Below are 18,708 nucleotides of genomic sequence, written 5' to 3' on the forward strand. Positions count from 1 at the left end.
AATGCCGGGATGATTATTGGAAAAAAGTCACAACTGATTTCTTTCCTTGTCCTCATGCTAGGGAGACACAGCGCCGTCTCCCAAAGATAGCACCGGCTGCGAGACGTTAAATTTTAGCCTCCGTTACACAGAATTATATGGAAGATATACCATTCGAAAAATGCTGTTATACCATTTAACAAACGTTGTAGTTAACATTTGCTATACTGGACTTACAAAGTTTATATAGTTTATGCCCTCACAGACAGAAAGAAAGGACGACTTTCGTTTGATTCCAATGAAGAAACGGTGGTGATTGAAAACATTTCACTCTTCTTCTCTTTTATATACTGTCATCTCAAAAATAATATAGCGCTCTTAGAAGTTTCCGGAGAAAATAGACACATTTTGTTTATCAATACATTTTCGTAACATATGGAACACATGAAACAAGGGATACGAAAAACCAAGTTGTTATCTCGACGGTTAAGAGAAATTGTTTGAGTTATAGTTAGCTTGACGTAAGGTCCAATGTGAACAAGATAACAGCTGAAATGACTAGATTGAGCGTAATACGGTTCAGGTGAAAAAGGAATTCGAACTGTCGCTATTACCGCTAGTTTCAGGCTGTAAATAAAAACAAAAAATAAAGAATGGGAGACTAGGATAGAAAGTAAGAGTGAGCAGAAACAAAGGAACGCAGGGCAATTAGCGTTCCGTGCCTGTGAGCCTCAGCGCCTGCACCAACATAGCAGCGCTGTGAAACGGGTTGCAGCCATGACACTCTGCAGGCGGATTTCATAGCGTAAGCTTCAAACAACTTCGTTTCGTTCGAGTGAGGGGGTATTTGCAATAAAGCGGAAAATTAATTATCACATTTCATGGAATTCATAAAACTCTTTTTTCTGTTGTGCCGCAATCAGTCTGTGACAGCTTTTCGATGACGGAGTGGAATTAGAAATAGCTGATTTCAAATGTGAGTGAATTTCCTTAGTAATACGTTCTGTGTGACATTTAGTCACTTTATTTGATCGTTATCTCTTTGAAATCACGGGATAGTGTATTATCTTCTCTGTATACGGCGTTAGATCCCAAGACACTGGGGCCAAGTACGAAAATCCCGTGGCATTACATGTATTTGAAAAAAATTGTTGTGCTGGTATGTATTTCGAAGTAACGTGTCTTGAGTACCAAACCAATAAATTCAGTATCAAATTTCAAGTAGTGATGAAGGTACAGCTTAGCGAAAGACTATGTAACATCTCTCTGACCAAGTAGTGACCTTATCACTATCTGAAACTTGGTAATAGATGACTGCCGTCGAAAATTGGTCGTTAATAAATAGTAATATGCAAGTCAGACGGAGAACTAAGTAGCATATTCTGATCACTTATCGTTATTCCCTGCCATCATGACAAATATTGCCATTCTTCGTAGTTCGTGAAGGTTGGTTCAAAAAAATGGTTCAAATGGCTCTGAGCACTATGGGACTTAACTACTGAGGTTATCAGTCCCCTAGAACTTAGAACTACTTAAACCTAACTAACCTAAGGACATCACACACATCCATGCCCGAGGCAGTATTCGAACCTGTGACCGTAGCGGTCACGCGGTTCCAAACTGAAGCGCTTAGAACCGCACGGCCACACCGGCCGGCAAGGTTGGTAATGGGTCTATTTCTCCATATTCAACATTTAAGAAACGTACCAAGAGCAGGCATTTTTCTGCAGGGGAGCCACTGTTAAAACTAAGTTTTCAAAATCAGCCAAGGGGCACACTTTGTATTATCAACAAAATCATCATCATAATATACAGTTTAAAGTTGACTGGCAACATTAAAGATTGCCATCAAATTGAGTCAATTTCATCTTTGGCGCTGTCAGTGTCAATGTCATCATTTATTACTGTACTTTAACGTAAGTTTAAGTAATATAGCACAGCCAAATTAATCTTTAGAGTCGTGAGAGAACTGTAAAGGCAATGTTTAAAGTTGACAGCCAACTTTAAAATGTATGTTCTGATAATGCTCTGTTTCATTTGAAGAGCGAAACGGATCATAATAAAAAGTACAAAGTGCGATTTGTGGCTGTTTTTGAAAAGATATAAAAAATTGAAAAGAAATAAACAGCTGATTTCAGCTTGATTATTTTTTTTCTTTGTGATCTATATAAAGGGTGTCACAAAACCTTCCGAGGAAGCTCAAAATATCATGTACGATCCATAATTTAAGGGTATGAAGTACCTGGTTCTATATCTTTATTGGAAGAAGAGTGAGGTACATTTTACATGAAGAATTATTTATGAGACTGCTCTCTGCAAAACAGTTGAAGGATTTATTGAATTCTGATTAAAATGAAACACGCAAACAAATGTTTTGACTTTTACAACAATTGGTATCTTGATGATATGTCGGCCAATTACTTAAACCTGGAAACCAATCAACAGTTAAAGACATGATGGAAGCAGGTGAACTGGCAAAAACGAAAGTGAAGTCGATTTTATCTGCCAGCAATGTTTCCTGGGCTGCAAGATAGATTCGTCTTACTGATCATCCTATAAAGGGCAAAGAACAACCGCTGAATATTACGAATCTCTTCTGGTGGTAATCGAAATAGACCTGAATTAAAATGAAAAAGAAGCTTCTTTGTTAAGCATTACGCACGTTCCCATGGATTTTCTATTTGTATGGAAAAATTAAGCAATTTAAGTACCAATTGTATTCTTCAGACTGCCTCATCTAAAGACACTTGTGGCCTAAAAACTGGCTGTTATACTGGCTTTGTTATACTGTCCTAATTTCTCTAATTTTACTCTCATTACTCATTATGCTTAAGGATGCAGTATCTCAACATAGTAAAATATTCGTGGTAAAGGTTCTCGGAATTTCGAGAGCAAGTGTTTCGCTTTTGTTCTAGTTAGTCATACCTTCAAAGCCGTAGGGCCGTAATTTATTAGTAGATTCTACTCACCTGACGGACTTTGGACGTAGCGCAACCTAAAATGAATATTTGTTAAAAAATAGCTGAATTTTATTTCAGTCTTCTTCTTTTGAGCTTCTCTTGTGTACCATCAAACTGTCTCATGGGCAGATGACCGGGAATCTAGTATTAGCTGGCTTTTTTTCGAGCGAATGGGTATTTATAATACGTCAGTATATTGAAATCACATTTTTTACTATTCTAGAAACGGTCTGAATTATGCTGTGATGAGAGCTCTGCGCCATCTATTTGATGTAAAAGTTAAATTAGCTTTAGCTGACTTCGTAAGTGATTACAGTCTGTACTGTTTTCTTGAAATTAGCGCTAATCACAAAGCTATAAAGGATGTCCCAGGAGGACTGGTCTATGTGTGGGATATAACAGGATCGATAATTTGAAGCAAAAGAGTTCACAATGCGTGGGCTCTAAAATGCTTACCGTAAGAGCTATAACCGCTTATTTTTTATGCTCACGAACAAATCTCTTTTACTGCAAGCTCTTTTCTTTCGACATTTTGAGACGTAGTATGGATCAAAACAAGAAAAAAAGTCAAGGGAATGGGGCTCTAAGGTGCATAAATTAAGAGCTCTGAACACCTGTTCTTCTTCGCTATGTGAGACACATCTCTTTCACTGAAAAAAGTGCTCACAGTTCTGAAGTTATGCATTGCAAAGCACATATTTACTACACTTTTTTGCTTCTAATGATCGTTCCCATCATAAACATGATTACTGACCACTCCTCCTCGGCACACTGTTTATAGAGCGTGAGCCCATAGGTGTGCATAGTAATGCGGTCAGTGTTACGTGTAGGCGTTGCAGGAACAAAACACATGATGTGCACATAGAAAACGCAAGTGTAAATCCATCCATATAACCGCGCTGAAACTTCTCATTGTCAGCAACCAACCAAAGCGGCGAACATCTACCGCTCACGCGTCCACACCTCTGAGGCCGAAACATATCTGCAAGTGTGAAATTCGACTTATTTAAGGCAAACGTAGTCTGGAACTCAAAAGGACTCGCAGTGGTCCGACAGGTTCCCGGATAACATTATGGCTGACCGCCAACTGCCTCTGGCTCGCCGCTCATTGGCATTAATTGCGACAGTCTGGACCGAAAGTTCGGTCACGCACCCCACGCAGTTCCATGGCGCTTTCTCCAGTGAGGCAACAACTTGTTTTGATTAATGGTATGTACGTTACTTGGCCCTGTCTACGAAACATGCAGGTAATTTTCGGTAGAAAATAGCTCGGACTAAAGTAGATGTTGTATGATAATACTTCATTCTTTACCAGTCCCAGCGTTGTGTTCACACTTTTAAAATGCGCGCAGAAAACCTTAAAAATAACGTTTTAAGAAGCCCCAAACAAGTACTGCTGGTCACTTCTTTCATGCGATGCCCACTGTCGACGGAAAGCGCTGACTGCTAGCGTGATACAACAGTGCTGCTCAGTCGCTGTTGGAGTACGGGTTAGTCTTCGTGTTTTAATGTCCCTGTTAATACATTTCGACAAAACGAATATCGCAGTACATAATTTTGGATCGCTCTATCGAATGGTCTTGTAAAATTCTCGTTTAAAAAGATTTGTTTTCGTAAAGGGAAACAGAGTGACGTCTCCCATCGAAAGTGTGCGCCGCATGAAAGACGTGATGAGCAGCATTTGTTTGGGGCGACTACAGCCACATACCGGAAAAAGAAATTGCAAATTTCTGCATACACACCAGAGAAAATGAGCCTGACGGCTCTTAGGAGGGACATCTTGTATATATATGGAGTGTTTCAAAAATACTTATACAAGATTAGGTAACAGTCTTGTTACACCAAAACGAGTAAAGAAGTCTAGTAAACATGAGTTCTAAAATGCGTACCTTAAGTGTTAAGAGCACTTGTTTATCTTTAGAACTGTGTAACACATCTCTTCTACAGCAAGCTCCTTGTTTTCCATGTTTTGGAAGGTGTTAATATGGACCGAAACAAGAAAAAAATATCCAGCAAACCTGGGCTCTAAACTGCATATCTTCAGACCTATGAGCACTTGTTCAGTAGAGTAAGGAATCTGTCGCCATAGTTTGTAAAAGTAATTTTGTAACACCCTGTATACAGGCGAAGCAGATAATGCACCGGATAAGGTTTTGTGTCACATTTATAGATGCCAAGAAAAAATTATTGCGGTATTTCTAAAAGATAAGCACAAAAGTTAACCAATTCCCCTCAGAGCGTCACACGAAGCACTTGAGATTGCAAGAGAGTGAAGTCAATCTGCACCAGATCGAATGCTCGTCCACTGGTCTGATGCAACAACTGGTCTGTGGTTTTCAGCCGGTTTCCCACATCCGTTAAATTGAGTGACTGATTCCTCAGCTTGGTCTTGGAAACAAAAGAAACAAGCAATTATATCACTTAGATCTCACTGGGCCGTACTGCTATATACCTAGAGCTAATGTGACGACTTCTGGAACGATGTTAGACGGACTGTGTACAGCGCGACCGCTACTGTCGCAGGTTCTAATCCTGCCTCGGGCATATATGTGTGTGATGTCCTCAGGTTAGTTAGGTTTAAGTAGTTCTAAGTTCTAGGGGACTGATGACTTCAGAAGTTAAGTCCCATAGTGCTCACAGTCATTTTGTCATAATTCTCTCTCTTTTAGACTGACCCCTGTTAGCAAATGTTAATCATAGCATCATTCTCCCCAAGAATAAAAAGTTATCAAGAAGTGAGATTCTATGGAATTAGCGCTTTTCGTACGGTATATGAATTTACTTGGCAGCTGAGCTGAGAATATGTTACTGCAGCCTGAATTATGTAGTCAAGAGTGTGACACTCCAAGAAACAGTTTGCAAAATTCAATGTATTATCTCCCTAAACTGTTGTTGCAACACTCTCGTGCATACTGAAAAAAGAGGGAGTCTTATGTTTCCTGAATTTATCTGCGGTCTCGCTTCAAGTAGCTATTTAGCTTTTAAAGAAAAGTCCCTCTACATGAAAATCCAATTTTGCTATAATTTAAAAATTACATCAAGAGAGCAAGGAGACGGTCTGTCAATAAGAGACGCTACGGTTCGAATCCCATATAAGAAATATCGTTTAAAGTACCCAGTCTTCCCGCCATCCCGTCTACATGCACGCCATCATATATCATTCACAACACATCTTTCAGTTTCCATTTGCAACTACAAAGTACTAGACAGATGAAATGTGGAAAGATTCTTATTTCAGTAGCATACATGCTTCAAACTATGGTTTATCACTTTTCAGGAATTTAGAATGTTTAATATGGTAGTTACAAATATTTATAAATCCTGTAAGGATGTATCACAACTTTAATAACGAGGATGGCCCATTCAGGTGCTTGAAACCGGTTATCTGAAAACATAATTGTAACTGTGTCGGGAGAAAAGAAGAAAATATTTCAAACACTTGGTTCACAAACCTCGACGGCGAACCCACATCGGAGACGAAAATAATGCTCTGTAAAAATACAAATATTTAGTCAAGCAGATTGAGCAGTCATACACGAAAGTAATAAAGCTCGATAAATAATACCCGGCCGGTGTGGCCGTGCGGTTCTAGGTGCTACAGTCTGGAACCGCGTGACCGCTACGGTCGCAGGTTCGAATCCTGCCTCGGGCATGGATGTGTGTGATGTCCTTAGGTTAGTTAGGTTTAAGTAGTTCTAAGTTCTAGGGGACTGATGACCACAGATGTTAAGTCCCATAGTGCTCAGAGCCATTTGAACCATTTGGAACCATTTCGATAAATAATAAATGGTTATAATTAAAGTGCAGATACACATAGAAGTCCAGTGTAGGCTGTTATCATCGTATGACAGAGTAAATTCGTAGACATTTTAGTGCCTAAATGCGGTCCGACGTACGTTGAAATAAATTAGTTCTAGTTTTGGCCACCAACTGCAAATCTGACGCTTTGAGTACCAGAAATGCGTACGGAAATGTTTCCATACGTAATGAATTACGAACGGGACGTGGGCAGGAAAGGTCTAACAAATGAGAAAGTTAACTTTATTATTAACTGCCACTTACACAGTTTGTTCAGTATGAGCACCAAGGAAGTCTACGAGATGGTGTACAGAGCCAGATTTGCACCTTGTGGCCAAAATTGGAATTAATTTTTTCAGTGTAAATCGGTTCCGCATTAATGGGTTAGCACATGTACCAAGTTTCGCTGCCATATGATAAAACAGCCCACACTGGACGTCCGTGAGTAGCTGCATCTTAATCATAACTAACCGACATAGGAGTGGTAATTTACATTCATTGTGGATAAATGAAAGATAATGGGTATAAACAGGGGCCAGAGTGCTACAGCATACAGTTCTACAACTGCTGATAAAGCCCCGGATATTAATGAAAAGTGTCCAGGTAATACTGCGAGTGATGTGCAGTGTAACAAGGATACGAAATCGGCTGTTAAGTGAGTGAAGGGCTGACTTCTGTTTATTTAGGACACTGAGACAGTGGGGGTTATGATACTCAGGTCACCACACACCTAACTCTAGTGCGATCTCTGCTTCAGTATTGCTCCACTGTATGAATCGGAGTCAAGCAGGAGATCGAACGAAATCAAAGATGTGCTACTAGGTTTGAAACTGACCAGAGAAAGCAAAGAAGAATTATTAGGGCTTAACGTCCTGATATTAAAGAGACCATTAGGAGCCGAGATCGATGTCCTCATACGAAAGATTTATTGACGTGCCCGTGTAATTTTAACGGGAGCTCTCCAGCTAAAAGCTATTGGTCAAAATCAGTGAACCAATGTTGGAGATATATGGCAGAACTGTTCTTCTGTCTCCTATACATATTGTGTTAAATGACTAACAAGAGAAATTACAACAGACACAGACGCAAAATGACTCGTTTTCTAAGGCAGTAAGCAGCTAAAAACGTGGGGAAATAAACTCTTATGTTAGCTACATCTTTCCTGTGGTGTACATATGCATTTAAATATAGAACGTCGGTTACCTTTGTGTGTTTGTCTTATCTATCTGTTTATTTATCAGAGTGATCCCGCAGTAAGCTGAAATTTAAGCATTTGGACATATGTTACACAGACTTAACAAACATCTTCATCTGTAAACGTAGCAAAGTCTTACGATAGCATAAAATGCAAATTGCATTGGTGGTAACAAATCCGTTGTAGCAACCATGAATATGTAAACACCACGATCTATATTGAAGGTCCACTATCTTAAAAAAGATGTTGTGAGTGAACGGCCTTAAGAAGATAGTTCTGAATTCGCCTTTGTATTTAAGCGAACAGTTACGTGAACTACTACGTTTTGTCACGGCTCCGCGGTTACTGGCCATTATTTTTTCCCGTTCGCCCTTCATGAACGAGGCCTGTCAGTCGATAAAAAGAGAGCAATTGCTCAGAAACTGAATGAGAAGAGAAACACCACAGCTATATGCGTTGGGTGCAGGACAACATACAGCGCTACAGTGGTCGGTCAACCCAGTATGGCACTTATACCGAGCGCAGTCAACGAAATATTCCAAGTACGTTTCAACATTTCATTGGGCAATTACGCATTTTCAAATCATGGAACTGGCAGATTTCGGTAATTTTGTAACCAAGAGGATGTTCGATGAAACAAAATCGGACATAGCTTAATAAATGCACCTAAAACAACAGCTGCGGTGGTTTTCTTAACACTGATATTAATCGTCTGTGAAAGCACATCACTGTCAGGATTATTTGTTACAGAAACTGTTCACTAATATGGGGAGGAATACACACATCTAAACCATCCTCTCAAGTTTAAGGAGCAAACAAACACAGCCTATGATTCCAATTTCGATTATAACGCTTGAGATTAATATGTGTAGCAAAAATGAGAACAAAAAACAAAACGCAAAGGAAGCTCGTCTCTCCGACTTCAATTGCATAACCTGTATCTCCATGTCTTTCAACTTTTGAAACGAAAGCAGATGTGTTTTGACTTCGTCCAGGAAAAAAAATACAGTGAACAGTCAGAGCGCGGTCCCCGAGTTATTTCGTAATACCGTCCTGCCTCTGGTTAACGAGGCCCCCAGTATGGCAGTGGTTCTAATTGGAAGCAGGAGTTGTCTCCGCGCTGCCCGGAATGGCCAGCAAGCAGCGGCAGCTGTGAGGCGACTGCCTGCCCACCGCTCAGGCGGCCTGACAGCCAGTGCGTTCCGTCTGGGCCCGCCGTTTGAAAGTCCTGCTCTCTGGCCGAGCAGACAAATGTCATCGAGATATGCGCGTTCAGACTGCGTCATTGCGACAGGTCATTTCTATAGTTTCACCAACTTACTTGTACTCTCACTAATAAATACATTCACATTTAGAGAGGGGTAGAGCAGTGGTTAACGCATAGGGAGTTTTGTATGTGTGTTCATGACGTTAGACTTGCGGGTTCCAGTCCCCATGATGCCACTTAGGTTCGATTTGCCTCTGTTTCTCTACACTGATTTAGACGAATAATACTAGGATGATTACGTTGAAGCGTACGCGATTTCCCTTGCCGTCTTAGAACTTCTGTGTGGTCTCTAATGACGTCATTGCTTGTGGGAGGTTACCGACTGATGTCCTTCAACTCAGTTGTAAATGTATACACATTGTTATCGCGTACGCCACACGTGCTCCACCCCTCACTCCCAGAAGCATGAGAATGCATTTCTTTCAGTAATGGATACATGATGTGAACGCGAAAGGAAGTTGAGATATATCATTAAATTAAACGAAACAACAAGTTTACTGTTACCAGTCACCGTTTTTATTATTTCCACGACGCGTTTCAAATGTTTAAACCTCCATCATCGGGTGGATTTGTGTACAAATGTGACCGTATACATGTTATGTGTAACGACAGCGAAAGGAACCTGTGACCACTGGGGGCAGTGCCACAAGTTCCTCCAAAAAAGTGTAACACAACACACACACACACACACAAATGTCATACTAACTAATGTTAATCCACCCGATGATGGAGGTTTAAACCATTGAAACGCATCGTGGAAGTAATAAAAACGGGGACTGGTAACGGGAAACTTGTTGTTTCATTTAATGTCAATAACAGGCATGGTAAAGCCTAACCTAAAATGTTCGCATTTAAAGTGAGATATATCACTTTGCCGAAATTTCTTGAATGTCATCCGCAGATATGCACCACTGCTTGAAGAAACAGTTTCACAGTTGATGTACTTTCAAGCAGGTTTGTAAGTAGGCTGTTTAGGTTTTTATGTTGGTAACGCCACGTAGTGCTCTGTATGAAAATCGCTGACTGTGCTGTGTGCAGTCTGTGGCTGGCTGGACTCATTGTTGGAATTTTCGGTAGTGTAGTGTTGGGCAGTTGGATGTGAACAGCGCGTAGCGTTGGGAGAGAGATGCGAGAGTTTTGGGAGGTTACTATGAGCGGAAGACCTGGACGTGTGTCTGTCAGAAAAAGGAAATTTGTAAGACTGGATGTCATATATATATATATATATATATATATATATATATATATATATATATATATATATATATATATATATATATATACACTTGTGGCACTGCCCCCAGTGGTCACAGGTTCCTTTCGCTGTCGTTACACATCACATGTATACGGTCACATTTGTACACACACATATATATATGACTTTTGAACACTATTAAGGTAAATACATTGTTATCTATCAAAATCTTTCATTTGCTAACTATGCCTACCAGTAGTTAGTGTCTTCAGTAGTTAGAATCTTTTATTTAGGTGGCAGTATTGACGCTCGCTGTATTGCAGTAGTTCGAGTAACAAATATTTTTGTGAAGTAAGTGATTCATGGAAGGTATAAGCTATTGTTAGTCAGGCCTATACATTTGTAGGGATTATTGAAAGTCAGACTGAGTTGCGCTAAAAATATTGTGCGTCAGTTTAGTGGTGATCAGTCTGGGTACGTTGAGTTTTACTCAGCTGTTTCTGTATCAAATAACGTAAGAGCTTTTCCAGCACTGTCTTTCTTAATTTTCTAAGGAGAAGTTTCAGGTTGTCGGCAAAACACAGGGAATTAAAGAAGAATCAGCGTATTAGATAATGTTATAGTTTATAATCACTGGAGAATTCGTCATTTCCAGTCTGTAAATTTCAAGGTCATTAAAAGCACTCATGTCGCAGATGACACACCGTACTATCAAACAAAAACCAGCATGAACTGGAAAATGAAAAAAATGACAAGTGATAAAATACAGGTTATCAAATATTTGAGCCTCTACATTCTAAAACATTAGAAATTACTGTATCTTCACGATACACCGTCTTCATTTTCGGTACTTTCAGGAATACGAGTAATCCCTCTCGATGGATGGCAAAACCTAATGGAAAACTTTGTGATCAGATCGGACAAATATCGGTTTCGCAAAAATAGGCACCTACAAATCCATTATAGAACGCCTGTTGTAGAATGATAACAGTATTCCAAAAAACAATGTGCCTTTTGCAGTAAGTTTCACTTGCCGAATTTCGACACATACAACAGCTTCCATCCGAATATGCATTTGATAACCGAGAATGTAATGATGTATTATTGTTATGAGGAAAAAAAAGGGTATGGAAGTTTGAAACACGTCGTCCTATAATAAACACTGCCTCACGATGCTTGCGGTCACACATTTCAAGAAACTTATGCGTAATGTGTGTTTTAAATACGTCAATTTCGATTCGACTTCTTGGTCATTTCTGTCTCTTTGAGCCTGAGAATGAATATTCTATGTTCATATTTCACCTGTAGTGGTAAGATGAGGAGATAGGAGTTCTCGTCAACCAGATGAGGTCGCCATACCTCTGTCGCTGTTGACTGTAAGGTGCGCTTTGAAACACTAAAACAAGAGCCCAGGATCTGTGTTCTGTGTCACGGCTCAGTGCCTCGATCGCTGATCAGAAGAAGCTGTTGGTGGCGTTACATAACGCACTGCGGGAGAACCACAGACATTTCACGTTCTGTCAATGTTTCACAGAACCGCAACGTTCACGGGAGAAATTTAGTGCAGAAAAGAGAAAACTAAACGGAAAACCATTCGTCTCTCTGTCATAAAACTCAGTAAAAGCGTCTTAACTTGACGAATATGCTATCGTCCATACGCCATCTCGAGGTCGTTGTTGCAGGCCCGAAATTGCAAACGATGTCAGGTAAGTACTGGTATGAATTATGTTTGACGATGAACCAGGATATTTAATAGCAGCAGAAAATATTAATCTAAATTCGAAGTGCTCTAATTGGATTAGGACTCCACGATTATTCCGAGTTCCAGTGTAACGCTGTCTTCGGAGTAGCAGTCACCTTTCACCGTAATCAGTTGATATTTCAGAACGGATAAGTACGATCCTGATAGAAATACATCTACATATACAGGGTGAAGCGAAATTCGCGCACTCGGGCTTCGCAGCGCGACTCCTCACATGCCAGCGGTAAAAAAATGTCTGTCACAAAATTTCGTCCGGCGAGTACATCCGGCAGAAAAAGGACGTTTAAGAGTGACAGTCTCGCAGCACTGTAACCACATGTATAGTAACTAGCTCAGTCCACACATCATAGTTGTGCTGTACAGGTGGTGCAGTGGATAGAGTTTTGGGTTAGCAAAAAATGGTTCAAATGGTTCTGAGCACTATGGGACTTAACATCTATGGTCATCAGTCCCCTAGAACTTAGAACTACTTAAACCTAACTAACCTAAGGACATCACACAACACCCAGTCATCACGAGGCAGAGAAAATCCCTGACCCCGCCGGGAATCGAACCCGGGAACCCGGACGCTGGAAGCGAGAACGCTACCGCACGACCACGAGCTGCGGACTTTGGGTTAGCATGGACGAGGTCGAGAGTTCGATCCTGGGTTGAAGCATATGTTTTTTATTTGGTAAATGTAGTGTTAGTGGTACGGTATCTGGCATCTTAATCGTCAACAGCGATTGCAGCGGATCCTCTGAAAAACATTTGCACTTACATACGACAATCGTATAAATGGAACATTGGTCAACTTTGAAAGATGCCCTTTCCACTTCGTGGGCTCGAATTTATTCGCACAACTTCCTCTACTAAATGAAACCTGTTTTCTTTGTACCCTCCTCTAATGCTCACATAGATTAGTACCAAGTATTATTCTTGCCTCGTTCAGGTCCATTACATTTCGTTGGGGCCTTAACTTACCAGTAGGACTAGCAATGTACTTTGGGAATAAAGTCCAAACTCGGTTACTATTTGTGTGTGTTATCAGCATGGTCCCATTAATTGTTTCAACTGTCTATTTCTTATTTGTCTAACCACGTATTTGTTGTGTTCAGCGTTACAAATGTTGTAAATTGGGGTAGATGCGACATAAGAAACGGTGTATATTATAGTATGAAATGACAGAATGAAATTAGCAAATAAAAAGAAATGCACTCCAACCCAACTGCACGGCACAAGGAATATATGCTGTAGATGTAGTTATCACACGTGTTGTTACAGTGTTGCCAAATTGACACTCTTTAACTTTAAACTCGCTAGACGAAATTCTGTGAGAGACATTATTTTTTTATCGCTGGCATGTGAGGAGTCGCACTGCGAAGCCCGAGTGCGCAAACTTCGATTCACCCGATATATTTCGCAAATAACCATATGGTGCATGGTGGATAGTGCCTTGCAGCACGGCTGTTTATTCGCTTTCCTGTTCCACTCACAGATGGAGAGGGGAAAAGCGACTGCCAATATGCTTTCCGTACGAGCCCTGATTTCTCTTTCCTTGTGTTCGCGCTCCTTACGCGAAATGTACGCTGCTGGCAGCAGGATCGTTCTGCAGTCGGTCGCAGATGCCGGTGCTCTAAAATTTCTCAGTAGTGTTCTGCGAAAGGAACGTCTTCTTCCATTCAGGGATTCTCATTGGAGTCCATGGATCATTTTCGGAATACTTGCGTGTTGATCGTAGCTACCGGTAACAACTCTTGCAGTCCACCTCTTAACTGCTTAGTTGTCTTCCTTTAATCAGATTTGGTATAGTAATAGGTCGCACTGGTGTTCTGCACGCGGTAACATAGACATGAGTTACTGTTTCCTAGAACTTTCCCAATAAACCGAAATCATCTCTCGCGTTCACTACAGCCGACCTTAAGTGCTCGACCATTTCATGTATCTTTAGCAGCACACCCCTAATACGGTATTCGAACATTAAAAGACTATTTCTCCCAGTCATCTGCATTAAATTACCTTATCTCGATTTGAGATCGAACTGGGAATAACTAGTACCTCATAAAAAAAAAAAAAAAAAAAAAAAAAAGGCTCTGAGCACTATGGGACTTAACAGCTGTGGTCATCAGTCCCCTAGAACTTAGAACTACTTAAACCTAACTAACCTAAGGACGTCACAACACATCCATGCCCGAGGCAGGATTCGAACCTGCAGTCGCGCGGTTCCGGACTGCGTGCCTAGAACCGCGAGACCACCGCGGCCGGCTACCTCATCAAAGACACTTTCCCATACACTACGGGCCTATGAACAAATAGTCGTTTATGTATACAGAGAACAAGAGTGGTCCTATCACACATATCGAAGATCATATTGGGAGCTGGGATGTTAATGATTTGTTTATTCATATTCAGATACCCACTGCGAAGAAAATTTATTTCCAGTGTGACCCAGATACATCTCCGACTTGTTGGGAGTCAGAACGCAGCAAATTGTCGATGTATGGAGGGATCGGCATCTATAGAGAAGACACCAAACGAATATATCGCTCGTGTGTCTATCATGGTATGAAATAAATAAGTTCACAGCTGTGAATACTGCTTCAGGCCTCTGTATTATGACTGAGATAACGGTAAGGAGGTGTTTCTTGGAACATAGCAACATCATCCAGTCCGAGCTACCATCCATGAGCTGCTACGAATACCGTCGTACAGAATCAGCAGTAATTTTTTTGTTTCTCACTAGGTACTGGAGGATTTTAGCGGAAAATTGATGAAGGAATGATTCTTGATGTGGTGCACTGGTAATGAATGAAAATATTGAAAATGAACGTATCAGAAGGGATAGTTGGTAATTTGTTCCAGTGATATGACACTATCACACAAATACTGAACTAAACGGATAAACAGATGATCAAGGAAGACGTCAAAACTGAATAGCTTTCCACTTTAGCATCCATATTTCACCACATTTACGTGTGTCTCTAGAGTAGCTTAAGTTTGGTTCGGATGTTTCCTTTCTTTAATTTATTAGCTTTTGGGACGTGCCTTTACAGCCATCTCAACGGTGGAACGTCATTTATAATGCTACGAACGTAAGTACGACACAATACTCAGTCCTCAAACCGAGAAAATTTCCGACTCGGACAGAAATCGAACTCGGCCCCTTTTCTCAGCAGTCTGCCCGCTGACGGAGGCGGACTAGCCAGGAAGTTTATAAGCTGTCAAACACATTACCACGCATCGACAATGTGAAAGCATTTCAAAGCTTAGGTTTGACAGGATGTCAATAGTTCACTTTTAAATGCATAATATTGTTTTCGTTTAGGGACCACAGGAGTGAAAACAAAGTCTGTTTTCTTGAACATTAGAGTTGTCTTGGGAGCAAAGACGGATTTCATGTAGTTCTCATACAGACAATCTACGTCACTGTACGAAATATACTAGTGTGCCAGAATGTAACACACTGCTTCGAAAATTTAAAGACATGGCGAAAGTTATTTGGATCATACGCAGTCTACTGCGCATTAACAAACGTCATACCTTTTACGTAGGAAAATAAATTACTTAGTCTTCATTTAGTTCTGTATTCTTAATGTTCCCTCATGGCGAGTGTACCATTTGCAGATTGTGTGAGGAAAAAAAAATATTGTCTATACCTTTCTGTTTCAGCTCGAAATTCTCTAAATTCATTCTCGTTGCCATTATACGAATTGAACGTTGCACTAAATCAGTTTGAGAAAATCTGCTCTTGTAGCAGAAGATGAAAGTGAAGAGACAGGTTGTAACTTACCTGGATAAAATTAATACTCTGAATTAATGGTTGTTAATAGAGAGCCCATCTCAACGTGGATTTTGGGAGGTTTCCCACTTCTGTAAAGGCAAAGTTGTGTTCTTGATGTGGATTTTGAACAGTTTCCTAAAAGTGTTGTGAGTGACTGAATGCTTCTATCTAAACGTGTACAATCGATAGTACCTATTATTTGTCGAACTAATTTAGCCCGAGTCTTCAAATTACTATGTCGATGGTACTCTACAACACAGTAATGCAAGCTATTTAATTAAATTACCCTAAGCAGTTCCATCAGAAATGAATGTTCCATTATTATCGACGTATGGGGGAGGGGGGACTGCCGCCCAAATTCCAATGTTATCACGCTAGTTTAGTTTACTTCGGATCACACCATGCAAATTCCAACGTGGATCATTCGTTAGGAACTGATTTATAATTAAAACAGGGCAGATCAGACAGTAAGCTTTAACATTCCTTGTTTCGAATGTCATATATGAGGATAATGCTGAACTGAGCTTTGGAGCAACCACGGAGGCGAAATCAGTGTCTACTATAGGGTAACACACGAAATTCGAAAACTGATGTGAGGATTCGTATTTGCATTCTTTTAGCTCCTAATAATATAATTCTGTTGTATGTGTAGCACTCGTTTAAACTTCAGATTGAAATATTTAAGAGGTACTAAGTGGGATCCAAACAAAAGACCACGCGTGGAAGTTACTACTCGACGGAGTAAACTGTAGTGCCCATCGGAGCGTGTCTTGGTGAGGGGTTCAGGTCTAGTTGCACTGCGGTTCTTCAAAGCCGTGGGCTTCGCTACCACGCAGTGCAATCAGAAAAACATTGATAGAGTATTCCATCGCAGACAGACACGACAGATTTCAATTGTAGTCGTCATGTTTATTGGTGATAGAAAGGAGAGACAAACGATAGTCGTAATAGAGGAGGAGACAATACATGCTGGGAATGCGTTGGGCGTCGAGTAACTCGATAATGTACAAGTGAAAGCAGAAGGGAAACTATGTTAAGCGACATCGGCTTCAGCTACGTCACATGTGATAGAGATAACTGTGTAATTTTCCATCAGTTCTTACGATATTGTGAGGAGCAGAGGAGATATTAAATTAACGAAAACTGGACATTCCTGACAAAAATAGTTTTCAAGATTACCAAAATATACCTAATAAAGAATTATTCTATTCTATTCCACCCTCTATCGGATTTATTTTTAAAGCTACCATGTGAAACGAAAGATGCTGCGTAGACAACAAGACAGTGTTGAGAAACTGACATAGTACATTATATTCTTACGAAAAAATTAAAGCTGTCTGTAGTATAGAAACATGTAGGTTACCGTAGATGGTGCCAGTCTTCTTAAAATGCTTCCAGGTATACTGCCGCGTCATCTTATTCGCAATATGTTAAAATACTAAAATAACCTACATTTCGGTCAAGACGGAGAGGCCATCCTCAAGGTCAGCACAGAAGAAGACCATTCTAACACGACCGAAGCGTCGGTTGTATCAGTATTTCAGAATTTACAGTAATTTTTAAGAGGATACGGCAACACACATAAAAGGATTTTAACGAGATTTTGTGCAGTTTGTTTAGCCTGGACGTGGAATTTTACGCAATGCGGTGATGAGAAATTCTGGCCAAAAAGTCTACTTGTCGGTATGAAACATCTGTCTTAATATGAGGAAGAAATTTCTGAGAATGTACGTTTGGAGCACAGAGCAGTATTGCGTGGAAGTGAGTCACGGACTGTGGGCAAAATTGGAGAGGAAGAGAATCGAAGCTTTTGATATGAGGTACTGTGCAAAGACGTTGAAAAGTAGATGCACTAATTAAGGTACAAGAAGGTTCTCTGCAGAGCTGTCGAGGAGAGGAACACGTGGAAAACATTGACAAGAAGAGGGACAGGATTATAGGATGTCTGCAAAGGCAACAGGGAATATCTTCCATGGTACTAAAGTAAGCTGTAGAGGGTAAAAATTTCAGGGAAAGACAGAGACTGAAATACATCCAGCAAATAATTCAGGACCTAGATTGCAAGTGCTACGCTGAGATGAAAAGTTTGGCACAGGAGAAGAATTCGCGGCGTGTAGCATCAAATCAGTCAGGAGACTGATGAAAAGAAAATTTATGTATGCGTGGAGGATTGTCAGAAAATGTTGATCTGTCGCTTGACACTTAGTATTAGCGCTCCGTTTCTGCCCCCGTCTGTCTCTCGTGCCTGCCGGATAGTATGGAGTGCAGTGAAGGTGTGTCGGGCGCGCGCCACTCACTCTTGAGCTCGGTGCCCTCCGGCGGGCAGCGCTTGCGGCCGAGCAGGCACTGCACGTATCTGGAGACGAGCCGCTTGTTGGAGAGCAGCGCGTCTATCTGCTCGGCCGTGGGTTCGAGACCCGAGCCGACGCCGGCCGCCGCGCACGCCGCCGCCAGCCACAGAAACAGCACCAGGAGTCGCATCTCGCGTCTTCAGCAGCGGCCAGCAGCTACACAGCCCACTACTGGGTCCGCGGCCGCCGCGCGCCGCCCTATATATAGCGTCGGCCGCGGCTGCGAGGGGGGGCGCCGGCCGTGGCCGAGGCACGGTGTCGGCACACGCACCGCCGTGCGTGCCCACACCGCAGGCCACGTGCCACCCGTCATCGCAGCCGTCACAGGTTCCTGACCTCCGCAGGCACCCAACGGCACGATTGGTTTTATTCTGAAAAATTCTCTAAAGTGTGTCTCTCTAAAAGATATACCTCCTGAACGCTAGAACTGTTCCTGTTACT

The 18,708-nt window shown here is 41.2% G+C and overlaps 1 protein-coding gene across 1 annotated transcript in view; it reads right to left on the minus strand.

Moving 5' to 3' along the window:
• The window catches only part of LOC126191181 (ejaculatory bulb-specific protein 3-like), a 100,221-nt gene extending 81,785 nt beyond the window's left edge, over positions 1-18,436 (minus strand). Inside the window, exon 1 of the mRNA XM_049931956.1 lies at positions 18,214-18,436. Coding sequence (XP_049787913.1) covers positions 18,214-18,397 — 184 coding nt within the window. The 5' untranslated portion in view covers positions 18,398-18,436. The remainder of the gene's footprint in view (positions 1-18,213) is intronic.
• Positions 18,437-18,708: the final 272 nt, after the last annotated feature.

Source organism: Schistocerca cancellata, chromosome 6, assembly GCF_023864275.1.
Source record: "Schistocerca cancellata isolate TAMUIC-IGC-003103 chromosome 6, iqSchCanc2.1, whole genome shotgun sequence".
Classification (NCBI taxonomy): domain Eukaryota; kingdom Metazoa; phylum Arthropoda; class Insecta; order Orthoptera; family Acrididae; genus Schistocerca; species Schistocerca cancellata.